Source organism: Pleurodeles waltl, chromosome 6, assembly GCF_031143425.1.
Source record: "Pleurodeles waltl isolate 20211129_DDA chromosome 6, aPleWal1.hap1.20221129, whole genome shotgun sequence".
In the NCBI taxonomy this organism is placed as follows: Eukaryota; Metazoa; Chordata; class Amphibia; order Caudata; family Salamandridae; genus Pleurodeles; species Pleurodeles waltl.
This window is the reverse complement of record NC_090445.1, coordinates 40,347,694-40,365,055: the sequence shown is the minus strand read 5'-3', so window position 1 is coordinate 40,365,055 and position 17,362 is coordinate 40,347,694. Positions and strand designations below refer to the sequence as shown.

The 17,362-nt window shown below is 44.9% G+C and overlaps 1 protein-coding gene across 1 annotated transcript in view; it reads right to left on the bottom strand.

The window, feature by feature from the left end:
• The window catches only part of LOC138299132 (uncharacterized), a 228,506-nt gene extending 219,361 nt beyond the window's left edge, over positions 1-9,145 (bottom strand). Inside the window, exon 1 of the mRNA XM_069237178.1 lies at positions 8,930-9,145. Within this exon, the coding sequence (XP_069093279.1) occupies positions 8,930-9,043 (114 nt within the window). The 5' untranslated portion in view covers positions 9,044-9,145. The remainder of the gene's footprint in view (positions 1-8,929) is intronic.
• Positions 9,146-17,362: the final 8,217 nt, after the last annotated feature.

The following is a 17,362-nucleotide window of genomic DNA, read 5'->3' as shown; positions in this document are numbered from 1 at the left end:
GAGTGAGTTAACACCTCGGCAGTACCCAGGCAATAATATCTGGCCAGTACCTTAGCAAGAAGAATCTGCCAGTGCCAACGACGGACACAGTGACTCTTGGCACGCTCCCTCGTGCACCCCCAAACACCACCTCTCTCCAGGTTACTGACCCCCACCCACACACCTCTTCCTCGGCAGCAGTTAATTCCCCCTTTCTCTTTCTCCCTTTGACTTCCGGTGGCGCCGACCTCACTGTCACCTGTGCCCCTGTCTCGCGCCCCCTCATCTGTTTACCAGCTGCAGCTCTGCCAGGCAGCCAATGTCACCTCGGGGCCCGGCTCTAACACGCGCCAGCTTTTGGAAAAGAGAAGGAGAGATTTTGCAAAAATCGGAGGAGTTTAATTTCCCAATTAATTTACAACGAATGCTTGCCACAATGTGTGCTTCTGCGTGACATTTAAGTAAAACCTAAAAAAAAAAACTGCATTCGTGTGAAAGAGGGAGGCACGAACCCCCATCGTGCCCTACTGTCAGACTAGCAGTGGTGAGGGAAATGCGCCTCCTCGGCCTGTGATAGGACATAGACACCTGTTTGAAACTGCCTCCTCCCAGTCAGAGGAGAATTATGAGCTTAGTTACTGCTTCCTTTACTAACTGCAGCTGGCTGTCAAACGTTGAAATTCTTACTTTAGCAGCAAACAGCAGAGCCGAGTAAAGCTGCCGGACTCCTCATTTCTGCGTTGACCGGTTTGAAAGATCGTCTCCGCCGCCCTCCTGGTATTTAAATCCCATGGGCTGCAGGTTGGCCAGGAATCATAGGCCTTACACTTAACCCGCTGAGGTATCTGGCAAGTTGTTGGTATGCATCTGACGGACAGCTAGCTGGTCCAATGAGGTAGGCTCGATGTGGCTGTGTGCACATCACTCACACAACTGAGTGGAGAGAGGCTGGTGTGCAAATAGCACGAAGCTGGCACACCTGAGAGTGGGCACATGGTTTACTGGCCTTTCACTGGTAGAGGCCTCTGTTGGATCCTGATGGCATTAAGGAAGGACTAGGTTTTTCATGGAAGGTGTCACTCCAATTCTCAAAGCAAAGATGTCCAAGAAACAACATTCATAATTGTCACCTCTAGTCTAGGGATGTGTGAAATTATAATCAGGGGTGCGCAAAATGATGCCAGCCACAAAGGTGGTTACAAAATGTGCAGTGCGAACATCAATGGTGACATTTTGCACTTAAAATAAATAAACATAACTGGCCCCAGGTTAGAGATGCATTTGGCCCAGGGTTGGAAGCTCCTTTCTATGGCCTGCCGTGTCCAAAGTATCCAGGATGGGGTACCATAGGAACCGTGAGGACGTCCCTATTTCACCTGGGTGAAAAGTTGTGTCGGGTGTGCCAGGTCAGAGTTCTGTGAGGACCCCAACACCCTGTGTATGAGGCCCAATTCGGGTTCGAGAATCTGGCCTGTGGAGTCCCTCCGTGACAGGTTGGCCCGGCCAGGGGCGAGCAAAATCTGTTCATAAGACAACGTGAAAGCATATGGCTGTTCTTCAAGCCCAGCCATTTAGTCACTTTGAGTCCAGATATCTGGTCGTGTTCGCCATAGGAATGCTTGACATGCCCACTTGGCTGGGCTATGCTAGAAGTCAAGAGGAGGGCTTATTCGAAAAAAGGCAGAGGGCTTTTCTCCTGATTAGCAGGGACTTGGTGCTTGGGACCAGTTTGTTGTCTGGTTGTTCTTACCAGGCACTGCAAGGACTGGGGCCTGCCTGCTCTGGGTCCCTGGGGTCCAGGGCCAAAGCTGCATCCCAGACCTGTCTAATGGGCCTTTCCACTAAGCCTTCCTTACTGGACAGCGAGCTGGGAAGTGAAGTTGACATTCTCACGCAGGGGGGCCCGTTCGGGGATGGTCTAGCTAGCATTGTACTTTGATCAGTTGCTGATCGATGGCAAGCCGGTGGATGATTCTAGGAACAACCTCCTGAGCACTGGTTTCAGTGTGCATGGCCTCTCTAGTTGTCGTCTGCCATGGACCTGGGAACTCTGCTTGCTGCTCACCCTGGACTATCTGGTCGCCAGGTTGATCCGAAGCATCTTGTTGCTGGCTGGCTTAGGTCACCTGGTCGGTGGTTGGAGGGCCAGATGGATGCAGGGCCGGCTGACCACCTGGTACAACTATCTGCAGCTTGTTGCTTTCCCTGGGTTCCATACACTGGCAATTTGTGCTGGCTTAATAGTTAATGAATATGGCTTACTTGATAAGCCCAAAGGGTGCAATGCAGAGGGTCTTACACCATACTGGCTAACTGGTGCTGAGTTCCAAGTCGGCAGATGTCACCCTTGGGTATCCAGGGACAAATCGCTCTGTTGGCAGCAGCCAGCCAGAGAGTGTGTGTAACTTCCCTACCCAGGGCAGGGTGGGGTCAAACAGAAGAGGGATCTGGTGCTCCTCCAGGCTAACCAGCTTCAAGCTTTAATACTCACTAGTAAAAGAAGAGGTGAAGCCAGTGCTCACACCAGAAGAAACCTGTTCCCTCAGCACTGACAAGAAAAGCTTTCCATCATTAGGACAGGGAGGAATCTATGGCTTCTTCAGGCCAACCAGCACCAAGAAACAAACAGTGAGAGGCAAAAGAAAGCCCAGTCACTGAAAGTGTTCCATCCAGCAGGCAGAGACACTTAGCCTGCTCACATTAGGATGTCATCTGACTGGGTATGAGTCTGGGGCTCCTCTGGGCTGAACAATTCCAGTATTTTCCCGTGAGAGGTGGGTGAAGCCATGGCTTTCACCCAGGAGTCCCGTTTCCTCCAAGCTGGGACTTCAGCCACCAGTGAGAGCCGCCTAGCCTTCCTGGGCCAGGGTGGGGCTGGACGGGAAGGATTCTGGGACTCCCCTGCGTGGAACTGTTACATTAATCCCCAGTGAGAGGTGAGTGAATTCATGCATTTGCTGGGAAGCCCGGTCCCTGCAGGCTGCAGCATGGGACTATGAGTACAGCCACCCAGCCTGCCCGGGACAGAGAAGCACCTGCAACCTGAAGACATCCATCACTTAGGTAGTCAGTTACAAAATCATGTGTTGGCTGAAATGTCTCCAGTGATGTTTCATTCTCAAGGCTGATCCAAGCATGGCTGTGCCAACGCAATGAACCACATCCTCAGCCATGCAGGCCGGATTTGAATTTCACACAGCCCTACTATATGCAGCCTTACAGACAGCCATAGCAGACAGGTACTGCGCTGAGCAGCCATAGAATTACCACCACTAACCTAACCTGACGTGGTGTGGTGAACACTGTGGCTACATTTTACCTTTTTACTTTTGTTCCATTGACCTGTCTCTATTGTGGCAAGTTCAGGCGCATGTTATGTTATGTTATGTTATGCTATGTTATGTTACGTTACGCTATGCACGAGGGACAAGTGAAGTAATCGTCTTCTGTTTCTGCTCACGGTGGTCGTGTTACAGGAGCTTGCACTGCTGCTGCCTGCACTGCTCAGTTCGGTGTGTGCGAGAAACTTGTGAAGTGTATTCCGACTTGTGATGTACAGGCGAATGCTGCAAAGATTTTAAAATTGTTTAGTGGGCTAAGAGACTGACTGCAAGTGACTGCATGTGGCCTGCAGGTCACAGACTCTAATCTACTAGAAATCTCAGTGGGAAAATGATTTTATTGCTGAGATGTGTACATATCAAGCAGTCCAGAGATTCTGATCACCTGAAAAAGGTTGGTGGGTTAATACACCTAGTGCACAGATTTGTGTGTGATATTGATCGCAGGCTTCAGGAAGAGTACAATAGATTACTGGTTTAGCCCTATCAAGTTTCCCAGGTCCATGCGTGATGTGCTCCTTCAGTCCAGTTGAATTCTGGGACTTGTAGTCTTGTTTATGCCAATATAAAACAGCACTACAAGTCCCACAATTCAAAGAAAAAAATCTGGGCTGAAGTAGCACATCACGCGCTGACCTGGGAAACTTGGCAGCTATGCTGGGCTCATGCCTCTACTGCAGGTCCAGTAGAGGCAATGAGCCCAGCTTCCAGTCATACTAAGCTATCGACGTCACTGCAGACCACCCACTGTGGAGCATCCTGTGGCTGGTGATTGCAAATTTCAAGTTTTTCATATTTTGTGGATGTATTTGAATGTCAACAATCTATGCTTTAGAAATCAAGTAAAACCAAGTGTAACGTGACAGCTAAGTGTGCAGTTGCACAACCTTTTGTATGTGGAGTTACCTGTAGGTGATTGGCTACAAAAGAAAGGATAGTTTGTTCATTTTAGCCACGCCTTTGACCCCGCTGCCACACATGACCCCACCAGTAGTGCCCCAATTACACTCAAGGTGACAATTCGTATACTACATTTTATACGCATCGACCACTGACAAAGCCAACGGGTCTGGCGTTTCTATATTTCAAGCACGATCTAGCAACTGCACAGGCAGATATGTGTTCGCGCAGAGAGCATGGGGAGTGGCAATACGTAGACACACAGCACAAAGTGGCCTGCAGGCATTTCTGCAGAGTGCACACATCAGTGCTTCATTTGAGCCGGTGTTTGCCGGTGTGGGGCACCGGCACGTATTTTTGAGGGCCGGCACTTATTTTTCTGTGTCACGTAATTACTGCGAGCAGAAGACACATGTGGGAAAGACGGAAGACGAGAACCATGGAATAACGTCTCAGAAGAAAGCAGAAAGCAGAAAGCTTCAAGAGTGATCTGAAAGGGCAGGGAGTGCCTGTAAATGGTTTGGAAATCAAAGTGTTTTATGTAACACTGTGACTGGCCAAGGCTCATGCCTGGTGGCATGAAATGTGAACAGAGTGTCTTCCTGTCTTATAATTGTAGTTAGGGCCGGCTCTAGGGCAGTGCGACCGGTGCCACCGCACCGGGTGCTGACTTCGGGTGGGGGCGCCCTGTTTGCAAGTATATTATGATTTTAAAAGCATCTGCTGCAGCGTTCCTTACCTCCAGCAATGTCCAGGTAACAATAAAAATGTCAAGAGAACTTTGGTGTTTAATGTTCTGCCTGGAGAGAGATCGGGGTTTTGAGAGGCACCGCTAGAGGGTGTTAGTGAGGCAATCGGTGGCAGAGGTGGTTATTGGGGGGTGCCAATAAACATTGTCGCACAGGGCGCCATCAGCACTAAGACCGGCCATGATTGTAGTGTTGAGTGGGTGTCTTTGATGCACCTGGGGGTTGCACCTGCGGTTGGTTCAATTTTTGTACCACCAACAAGAGTTTTTTTTTATTAATTCCCTGGTCTTTTTGAATAATTCATTCAACCTTTTTATCTAGCGCTATATCACAGTTATGGTGATGGGGTGCATTAAGATGAAGAAAATGGAGAGTGAAAGCATGAGTCGCAATTCCAGTGAGGCTGAAATATTAGGCAAGGACCATACACTTGTGGCCCCCGAGGCGCAGGAATTAAGGCCCTTATGTATCAAAGCATTTCCCCATAGACACAGAATTGGTAAAACCCTTTGACACATCTGGCCCTAAATCTTTACTGATGGAAAGCAGCCTGTAGAGATTACAGTGTAAAATAACAAGGGGAGATGATCTGAAATGATTTGTTTGTGTTTTACATGAATGAATAATGCCTCGAAGCAGTCTATTAGCACGTTTATGTTGTGCTGCAGAGCTTCTTTGGTTGCTGTTGTTGCTCCTCATTACCCCAGGGAAGCTTACTCGCATTAACCCTTTATTAAATCACAGTGGATTTAGACATTCATACTGAGACTACTTGGATTACATTACTACATTTCAGTTTAGAGCAAGAAATTGTATATATTATGTTCGCTTGTTTCTTTCTCTTCTCTTTGTCACCATGGCACACTCTGCTTTTTATTACTGTTATTCTGCCACACTGGTTGTCGCTCACCCTCTAGCACCAGTTCTTCGCTCTTCCCCTCCCAGTACCCCTCTACATATACCTTGTATGAGCTAACTGATACATATAACTTGCATTGACCAGAGTCTCAAGCTTGTGCCGGCTGGTGCATTGAGATTATGGCGACTGGTGCAAATAACATATCCAGTGCTTCGAGCTGGTATCAACCGGAGCATCGTGTGTGTATTATCCAATGCAATGTGTTTGTATCAACCTGTACATCGTGTTTGTATAAACTGGTGCATCAAGTTTGTATCGAAAGGTGCATTGTGTTTGTATAAACTGGTGCATCGAGTTTGTATCAAGTGGTGCATCGTGTTTCTATCAACTGGTGTATCGAGTTTGTATCAACAGGTGCATTGTGTTTGTATAAACTGGTGCATCGAGTTTGTATCAACAGGTGCATTGTGTTTGTATAAACTGGTGCATTGAGTTTGCATCAACCAGTGCATCGAGTTTGTATCAACAGGTGCATTGTGTTTGTATAAACTGGTGCATCGAGTTTGTATCAACAGGTGCATCATGTTTGTATAAACTGGTGCATCGAGTTTGTATCAAGCGGTGCATCGTATTTCTATCAACTGGTGCATCGAGTTTGTATCAACAGGTGCATTGTGTTTGTATAAACTGGTGCATCGAGTTTGTATCAACAGGTGCACTGTGTTTGTATAAACTGGTGCATTGAGTTTGCATCAACCAGTGCATCATGTTTGTATCAACAGGTGCATCGTGTTTGCATCAACCGGTGCATCATGTTTGTATCAACCGGTGCAACAAGTTTGTATCAACAGGTGCATTGTGTTTGTATAAACTGGTGCATCGAGTTTGTATCAACAGGTGCACTGTGTTTGTATAAACTGGTGCACTGTGTTTGTATAAACTGGTGCACTGAGTTTGTATAAACTGGTGCACTGAGTTTGCATCAACGAGTGCATCATGTTTGTATCAACAGGTGCAACATGTTTGTATCAACCGATGCACCATGTTTGTATCAACCTGTGCAATGTGTTTGTATCAACCGGTGCATCATGTTTGTATCAACCGGTGAATCATGTTTGTATCAACCGGTGCATCGTGTTTGTAGAAACTAGTGCGTTGAGTTTGTGTCAACCAGTGCATCGAGTTTGCTTCCTCTGGTGCACCGAGTTTGCATCCTCCCCAGTGCATCGTGTGCTTCCTCTGGTGCATCAAGTTTGCATCCTCCCCAGTGCATCAAGTTTGCTTCCTCTGGTGTATCGAGTTTGCATCCTCCCCAATGTATCGAGTTTGCCTCTTCTAGTGTATCGAGTTTGTATCGATGTATGCAAGAGAAGTCTTGTCCGTGGTAGCCATAACCACTATTGGGGACTTCTTGAAGGAAGGGCAGGCCCTAACACTGAGCAGTGCGCAGTGTCATACTGCTCCCTTCCATTGAGGGGCAGCAGCACCTGAGGAACAGTTCTGGCTCAGATGTATTTATAAAGGGGTAAATAACAGTTACTACTTGTTTCTATGAAAAAACATCAGTGGTCATGCTTGCAACGTGGACTTGTTTTCTTCCACTACACAGTATGGCTGCCAAGTGCCCAGGTGAAGTTGTAAAATGGTTCATCCTGAAGAGAGAACCAGTGCTGCACCTTGGGCATAAAAAGGTCACCTTTCAAGAAATGTTTTATTCATTGGCTTCTTCATATCAGAAGTTTTCCTTTATCACTCTCTTTTCTCCTCCCTTCTTATTCCCCATCCCTCCTATAATTTCCTCCTTCCTGTCTGCCTCTGGTCCATCCCTTTTTTCTTCTCTTCCATCCCCTTTGCCTCCATGACTCTGTTCTGTCCTCCCACGCTCCTCTTTCCCTCCTTATCTCCCTTATTCATTAAACCTGCTTTCCGGCTCTTCTTCAATTCTCTGTTTTTTTAACAACTATCTTTCACCTCTCTTTTGCCCTCTTCCTTCCTTGACTTGTCTCCTCACTCTCTTCTTTCGCCCGTCTTTTCTCTCCTGCCTTAACTGAAGTTTCTTCCCTCCTGTCTTCTACCTCTCCTTCACCTGTTATCTTCTTACCCTCCCTTCTATCTCACCCTTTCTCTCCTGGTGTCCTATTATCGACTGCCTTTGTCTCCCACAGCGTGATGCGTGGCCCCGGGTACCATCAGGTGCCGCTGGCCACGTCATAGTGCTTTTTTAAATCTTTAAAATATGTTGCACAGCAGCCCGCGCTACTGTGCAACATGTCTAGTTTGTTTTGTAGCTAAATAATGGAATGACAGTAAAACATCTGTACAAATGTCTGTAACTCTTAGGGTTTAAATATAAAACGCCTGGCACCTTGTGAGTTTAGTAGAAATATCACTTGAACAGGTCGGTACTCACCCCTTTATAGCATCAGTAACAGCACAATATATTGCCCTCCTCAAAAAACAAGTCGCAACACTTTAAGGGAGTTTCAGTAACTTATATTGCACAACTGCTCACCAAGCTACAACTCGCAACAAAACACAGCTTATTATTAATCACAAAGGCAAAACCTATTGCATTTACCAATGCTTGTTCTGGTATGCATGGAAGTGAAGGCTGCACCGCGGCAGCTTTCTGTGGAAGTGAAAAGCTGGTTTTGCTTCTGCCGGGCTGTGCCTGCTGTACCCTGCTACTCTGTCTGTCTCTTTTCGTTGCACCACCAGTGATGGGTTGCAAGGGCAGTGCATGGGTACCAGAGGGTGAGCATCCACAGAATGCCATGACCTTGGTAGGCAGCATCTCCAAGTAAACCATGAAAACACATGAAGTCTAATGGAGCCTCTTCAGCCATTGGCTCTCGAGGCCCACACCCCACTCTCTTATCTTTTGTGGACAATAAACGTGATGTAAGCTCTACCGCTAAATGCAGGACGTACAAAATGGTGACATGTGATTATGTGATCTTGCACCAAGACATCATTATTTGTCATGGGTTGAGTGGAAATGCGCTTTGTTATTGATTTGATCCAACTGGCATTATTTAGATTCAGCCAGTCAGCATGCCCCACAGCTGGGGTGGCAGTACAGGTGGGGCACGGTCACTTACCTCACTGAGTTTGAGGGGGAGCAGGTGAACCTTCTCTTTCGGACAATGTGGGTGCAAGTGGACAAAGGGGGCGAAGGCCGCGAGGAAGAGAGTCGCGCAGAACAGGAGCATCATCTTGGAGCTTGTATGTTCCCCTCACTGATGGCAGAATATGTTAAAGTGTGCCCAACAGCACTCTTAAATATGCTGACGAGCTACACTCTCTGAACCCAGAAGGACAGGCTTTGGGAGTGTCTGCTTGCACAGACAGTTATCTGAGGGCTCAGATGGGGGTCAGTGTTAAATATTAAATTGGATCTAACCGGTGGCAATGGACAATTTGGATGAGAGCAGAGGAGGGCTCAAAGTGAATATTGAAACAAAGTTGTGCAATGTTTGGAGTTGCAAAGGATGTTAGGAAACATAGCAGGAAATGCAGGCACATTGTTTAGCACGATCCACAGACCCACATGATTATTAGACTCATGTCTTTATGCTCTGTTTCTGACTCTGGATTCCTACTTCATAGAAACCCTAGCACTGAGAGGCAGTCTGCCGGACACTACGGCTGGACTGAAATGGACCCAAGGCATTGTGACCTGTGGCTGGAGGTGGACTAGAAGAGAGGGAGGAGACATTTTATGCACTGAAATTGGCCAAAAATTTAACTACACTGGTGTCCATTGGAGACCACTTCTAGATATTGAAATAAATGAGGCCACAATCATGGGTGTCTGCAGGCGGGGGAGGGTGGGGTCAAGGGTGGGTGCTTGCCCTCCCTCCCCCCCCCCGATTCAGGTACAGCCTGGCGTGCAGGCTCACAGTGCTGCGTAACACTACGGCTGCAATAGTGTTACCCAGCCTTCACTAGTATGGCTGAGACCCCCACCAAAAACAGTCTAAAACGCTGCAGACCACCCCCCCCCACAACATTTCAGCGGACACCCTACATATATGGGGTGCACAACAGGACCTATTTTGAACAGCATCATCCTTAAAGGCCTCATTACGCATGCCCGATTAATCCTGATGGGGAAGCTAACTATGGCTGTAGTAATGAGATCCAGAAATGTGTCTGACATGGACCATCTCAGATGGGTCCAGTGTGAGACCCTCTACATCCCGCAGAGGCGTCTAGAGATCTGGAAAAGTGACACTGAATTATGCATTTTCTGAAATGTACTCCTTTTCTTGAGCTTTTGCAGTATTTGATTTTATGTACTTTTTGCTCACATTAGACTGGCTTGCCCAGAAATTTCTCTGGAGATTCCAAAGAGCCACCTATTTATTTGGTGAGCCCCTCCACATTTGTCAGGAGAGTCCAAGGATACAGCAGTGTATTGGGTGAATCCCTCAGAATTTCTCACAAGAATCCACAGAACCAGCATGGTTATTTGGCGAGGCCCTTTAAATTTCTCACGAAAGTCCAGAGATCCAGCAATGTATTTGACGAGTCCTTCTAAATTTCTCATGGAGGCTGGAGATCCAGCAATGTATTTGGTGAGTCACTCCACAGTTCTCAGGAGAGCTCAGAGAACCAGCAATGTATTTTGGTGAGTCCCTTCACATTTCATATGGAGCTCGGAGATCCAGCAATGTATTTGGCGAGGCCCTCCACATTTCTCAGGGAGACCTGAGATTCAGGAAAGTGTCTGGTGAGTCTCTTCACGCTTCTCGTGGAGTCCAGAGTTCTAGTACAAGTTTCTGGTGAAGGGCTCCATATTTCTCAGAGGGGTCCAGAGATTCAGCAATAAACCTAGTGACCCCGCCACATTTCTCATGGTGGTCCATAGATGCGTCTATAGAGTGCCACCATTTTTTTTATGTGGGCCTGCAGATTAGTCACATGTTCTCCAGAGATGTATTTGACAATCTTCTCCAAAATTTGTGATTGTCTCAAGAGATCCAAACACCCAAGGGGGATATAGAGATGTGTCTGGTATTCCCCCTCACCCCACATATTTGTGACAGTACAGTGATGCATCAGGAGAGTCCATCCATATTTCAGCTGTGATCCAGAGATGTGTCTGATAGTTCCTCTCTCTTGCTTAGGGTCCCTGCCAAGGTTTTCCTTGATATTCAGCAGTACAGCCTATTGTCTAGTAGTTGTGGTTGCACGAATTTTGTAACTCCAGAAATAGTTGTAGATGTTTAATGGCCACTAATATTAAACTACGTGATGACAGTACAGGAACACATACTTTTTTACACACACTTGGTCTCAATTAGCTAATATCTTTGTCTTCCTCAGCGTATATGCGGGGCTGTGTGCTGTGGTCATTGTTTTGGGTGTGGTGGGGCCAGAAAGCTGTGTACGTTGTAAAGGGTGTTCATATACGACACCGCATGTGAGCCAGACAATAATGCTGGCATTGTGACAACTTCCTTTGTCCTTGGGCCCCTTTTCTGAAACTGCAGTCGGAACTGGCATTTTGCACTCAGTGGCACATCAAGGGTACCATAGACCCAAATGCAAGTAGGGAACATGACCACTGCAACCCTGGTTCATAGTTAAAAACAAGCATCTATAAGTGGGATTGCAGTGGGTCCCTCAGATACCTGGGCCAAGGCGCCACTCCAGCTGCTACACTGTTGATGGCAACAACCCTGCTTGCGCTGCGATGGTGCCATAAAACTGTTGCAGTGCAAAATTATTTAAAGTGGCGGGACAGGGGTCACACCTTTGTGGGTGCCAAGTTCACTATTGCACCCTGACCTCTTTCTGACAGTGGGAGTAAGTTGGGTCCCCTGCTGGGCTTTACTTCCTGTGATATTGTGTGCACCATTACTCCAGCTACAGGATTACAGTTTCCCCAGTTAACTGGACCCTAAAGTTACTCTGTGAAATTTTCGTCAGCCTGAAACTAGTAACCTGTATGGGACCCTGTGCAAGACGTGGGGTTTTGGGGCTTACTATTTTGGGATAGTTTTGAGATACTCAGGCATTCTGGAGTGGAAAGCGTTAGATAATACTCAATGTCATACAATGTAGTATACAGTAAATTCTTTGTCCCATAGAAAAACATTGGAATTAGGGCCCATCTTTTAAAAAACAAAAGTTCCTAGCACTTAACTGGGCCTGCATTTGTGTCTTAGCCCTAAAGGGAAATATGAAGTCTTAATTGTCTTTGATGTTGTAAAGCTGCTTGTATATTGGTTTTATTGTGACTGTTCGGTAGTGTCTCTTACTGTATCGAAGTCCGTAACTCCAGTCGCCTCCTATAGTACGCTTTGGCTTCTTGACTTTGCTACCCCACGATATCAAGTACCTTAAGGGTTTAAATGAATTATCTAATTGGAGTACAACAAAAAGTGTGACCCTCTGACACAGATACTGCCCAGTAACCTGGTATCCACAGGATCCAAATAACTGTTTTTTAAGATCCACATTTCCCACAAGGGTGCATAGATGTGTGAGGAGAACTTGCCCAGGCATGGGTGGGTACGTGACCCACCCAGTGTGCTCAAGACTAAAAGCTGGAATTGGAACCCTTCACTTTCCAGGTTGCCTGGGTGCCTTACTCGCTGTGCAATGGACTCGAGCTGTAACTCCCTGATGAAGCCCAATGAGGCCGAAACCTGTCTGCATTGCTTCTGTCCCATTCTAGGGAGACGTGGTCTGACAGTTCAGGAATACAGCTGGTCTCTGTCTGTAGTACCACAGTGAACCAAAAACAATGGGTTGGCATACACCGCGAGGTAACTAACAGTGGATAAATGAGTTCAAGGATTTCACCCAAAACACTTTTAGTAAGAGGCTTTGCAACTTTCAAGTGCTTTCCAGTGCCACTTGAGTTTTGACACTTTCAAGGGGGAAATTCTTCAGACTCCAGAGGTCTAATTTTGGAACAAGCCTAATGTTCTTACACAAAACAAAACCATATATTGGAAAATGTGGATAGAAAGTGAAATTCATATCTTCCAGCAAATCGGGCACAAAGACAATATACTTTTATCCTTAAGAAAATTAAAAAGGAAAGACATATATAAGTATCTGGAACTACACAATAGCTTTAAGACATGGGAGTAAGAGAAATATGATGCAGTGTTCACACTAATGGGTTATCCAAGCTCTAACCTTGAAGCCTGCAAGAAATGTGAACTCGCCTTCAAGCCCAAAATGTATAAACATTTGCTAAACAAAATTTACCTCTTTCAAAAACATATAAAGGATTTGGAATCTGAACGCAACTAATGAATCACAGATTCTGAATGGCCAGGGTATGTAAGCAACATACCAAGAATAAGCAATGATCTCAAAAGTTTTTGTGAACCAAAAAGTTTCATAAACAAATTATTGGACACATGATAAGATGAGAAAGGTAGTTTTGTAAGAAAGGGGAAGATGTTGAAGGAGGCGAAAATACAAGCAGAGTATTTACACTTGTTCATTCAATGTCCAATAGCAACAGAATGGTGTTTAGATGTCAGTGTCAGGATAATTACAATTCTAAATACAAATATAGCCCTGGTACCCAAGTAGATCATTTCTAAAGCGAAAAAGAGAAAGGGAAATCAGTCATGGATTCAATTGGCATATAATGGCAAAGAAGATTATTTCAATGTACTGAAATTCATCCCACAAGTTACAAATCGATACTCTGGTATAGATCATGGGTAATCTTGCATGGATGGAGAAGGTTTTGTTTGAACTAAAAGAACAAGGGGATATTTTCAACTGAATATGAGAGGAATTCCTAAAAATGTATGTCTATTTGACAATGTGATTTAAGCTAAAACCAAGTTATCCAAAATTTTTGAGGCAACAATTGTGTCATGATAGGCGAAATCTAGTTATTATAGATCATTGTTATATGTTAAAGGTGTACTTTTAAAAAAAATGTAGTAACGATGTGCAACCATGTTACGCGGTGTCAAAAATTAAAATGCCATAAAGTTCAAATCAATTGTATTATTCTCTCTAGCTTAATGAATTGAAGATGTACTGGGTGTTCATATTTTTTTTCAAATTTGTATTGAATCTTACACTTCAAAATAACATTTCCTGACAATAAAAAGTGAATTCGCAGTCACTGAGATAAATTCAGTCATTTCACCAATCACTTTTGTTCACACAGTGAGCCACTAGTGCACACCTCCAATAAAAAGAAAATGGTTTATCTACAAGTATTTCAGGAGTCCCTAGGAAAATTCCCTGACTCCTCTCGCCAGGGAGACCTAGCCTTTTGAAATAGCTATGCTGGCAGCGGGATGGACTTTATTTGCCAGCCTCCAGGTCACTGAACCGGAGAACACGCAATGTTCTCTTCATTGCCCTTCACCCTGGCCCGGTGCTGGCAATATCCACTGGATTGTGTTTTAAACTCAACCCACACGCTATACAGGAGAGTTAGTGTTCTTTGCTTGGGGTAAAGGTGGAGTAAGGGGGTTGCCTATGGTGGTTTGTAGAAGGCAGATTCATTATTTCCCTCTAACATTACCACTTGATCTGTTATGATCATGTGTGTTTGCCTCCTTTAGGGCGATCAACCATAACTTCAACTACATTTTTTGGAGACAAAGTTTTAAACTTAGATGGCTACTATTTTAGAAATCACACCATTTTTATGGAGGCTTCTTCAATACCAAAAAGTTACATACCAAACAATTGGAAGTCAGTACTTGAGTGAGATACCAGGAAGACTGTACCTTGTCATACGTAGACAGCAAAACACACAAAAGTCAAAGTATGCACGTTTCTTGTGGGCGCATTCTTATCCGAGAGACAAAGGTGGAAGGCATAACCTACTATATAAAATTTGCATTAATAAAAACATTATGTTCATAACTTTCTGGGCTTGAGCTCAAACAATGGTATGGCTGGTGTCCCTAAAAAATCCCATTTGAGACATGGGATGAATTTGCCTCGCACCACTTTACTCCCTAACTCTTGGTTTGTGCCAATTGGTTACACTAGCAGGTTATAGTACCTTCAACTTCATGGAGAGTTGTTTGGAAAGATCCAGATCGTCCCTAGATCAGGGAAGCTAAGTTGCTACCTGGTGAAGTTTGAAGAGTTGGTGGTGGGCAACCTTGCGGTATGTGTGTTATGTTACACGAGGGACTGCTGTTGGCTACCTGGACATAGGGGTACAAAGCCGAGAATCTGACAGTTTTAGTAGAACTCACAAAACTGGGCAGGAAAGGAACAGGAGATCTGGGTGTTCAGGGAGATCAGAGATCTGGTGCAGTTCCACAAACTAAGATTCTGGACTGTGGGTGTATTCAGGAAAGATCAGGGCAAAAATGCTCCATTCCTACGTGGCAAAAGGTAAGTAGGGTGAGCAAGAAAGCTCTTTCATATGTACTAATCTTGAACATCTATAAAAGTTTAGGATGCCTATGTACAATATCTCAAAAACTCAGCATCATATTTGCATAGCCTCCTTTTCACTAAGTGACCTATCGCAGGCTCCTTCAAGACAAGAAAGACTCCTGGAAGTCACTTTCTGCCACATGTAGCAGATATAAGGTAAGTTCCCACTTATGGTAATAACTATTAAGGCAACCAATCGCCAAATGTTCTTGAAGTTCCTTTCTGCCACATACATTTTGTGCCACTCTGTGTGGTTTGATAGTCACTGACTTATTAGAGCTCTGGGTGTATGCCTGCAAGTATTTATAAACTCTGAGCTCGCTGCAAAGCATTGGAGCACCCTACAGAAGAAGAGAGATGGATAATGTACTTCTTTTAACAAAAGTACGGACGTGCCTCTTTTTAAGGGTGGATGTTGTCCATAAGGCATCTGTGAGGAGAATGCATTTGTTATTATTACAAGTGACCCACATGGTCCTTGAAGATGGATGTCTTCAGTTGCTTCCTATAATGAGGAGGTGATGGGGCTTGACCTGGCATTGAGCAGCCCGAAACCTTGTCCTACCCCAGGCAGTCTGTGCTTAAGGGGAGGTTTAGGGCCAGATGTATCAAGCGTTTTTACATTCGCAAATGGTGCGAATGGCCGTTTGCGAATGCAAAAATGCCTTTCAGTATGTATGAAAGGCATTCACTATGCAATTTGAAGGAATCACTAAAATAGTGATTCCTTAAAACTGCAAGCCTGTGCAGAGAATCGCAAATTGTGATTCTCTAAATAAGAAATCGCAAATAAGGAATCCTTATTTGCGATTTCTTAAGCATATGTATCAAGCTTTTCCTTAATGCGAATTGGGCATTAAGAAATCGCAATTACCACCAAGAAATCGCAATAACCATGTGCAAAATTTAAAAATGCATTAAAAATGCATTTTAAAAATTGACATGTAACGCACACATGCCCCTTTGGCATGTGTGCGCCTTACATGTCCTAAATTATTTTTTGGGGATGCAGCAGAGGGGGCCTTAGGCCCCCAGCAGCCTGGGGTTTGCATTTCCCAAATTGCGAATTCCAGTCAGGAATTCGCAATTTGGGAAATGCAAAAAATTCGCAAATATGGGCCTACAGGCCCATAGGTGCGAATGGGATCAGAATCGCTATTTGCAATTCGGTTATACACTTGCGATTTTTAGAAATCGCTATTACCGAAACGCAAATATGATATACCATTTTGCGAATCAGAAATAGCGATTTCTTAAACTGATGAAAGTCTGCTGCAACTAACAAAGCAAGACCTGCACTTCTGGCTACAGCTACAATAGCCTGCGAAGTCTGCCAGTGTGAAGCTACAGCAATGACCATCTGTGATGTCAAGCCACAGCGATAATCGTCTTTGATGCTCAGTCTCCACCTCACAGCCTTCTCAAACACAAATTGATCTCTTTGCGCAGGACATAGAAGGTAATGTTTTAGCCAGACTAACCTGGTCCCTGTACCCTAACTGTGCTCGATCATGGTCAGGCTGAAAATCCTCCGGTGTAGCATGACTAGATAACGATGAGTGGCACTTTGCGCTTTTAGGTGCTATTTTTGCTAAAAGCCTTAGAATTTAATAGCTCAGATTTCATTGATTGGATGTTTGTCGTTCTGGTATCATTTTATTTATTGAAATATACTCTATTTTTCCAAATTGGTGTGAGATTTTTATTGTATTGTGTTTTCACTTTACTGCTGTTTGTGTGCTGTAAAAATACTTGACAAATTACCTCTAAATGTAAGCCTGACTGCTTTTTGCCAAGCTACCAGGTTAAGCACAGGTTAAGCACAGGTTAATTTAGTGACTTATGTGGTTTACACTGACATGGATTGTGGTTGTGTCCTGAAATGGACTTCCACACCCCTCAACTAATAACCCAATTTCTTACAGTTGGTTACAAAGATATTACTTATTTCTATCCATTTACTAGTACAGTTAAGCATAGCACAGTTAATGACAAGTTACTTAAGCCATCTTTTTGTCTTATTGGAATCCAGTACATCCTACACACCTCCTGTGGCAACAGAAGTGACGAGACAGGGAGGTAAGATCCTATGTCTCTATTTTCTTTCTAATTCCACACTTCTAGGACTGGCCCTCATT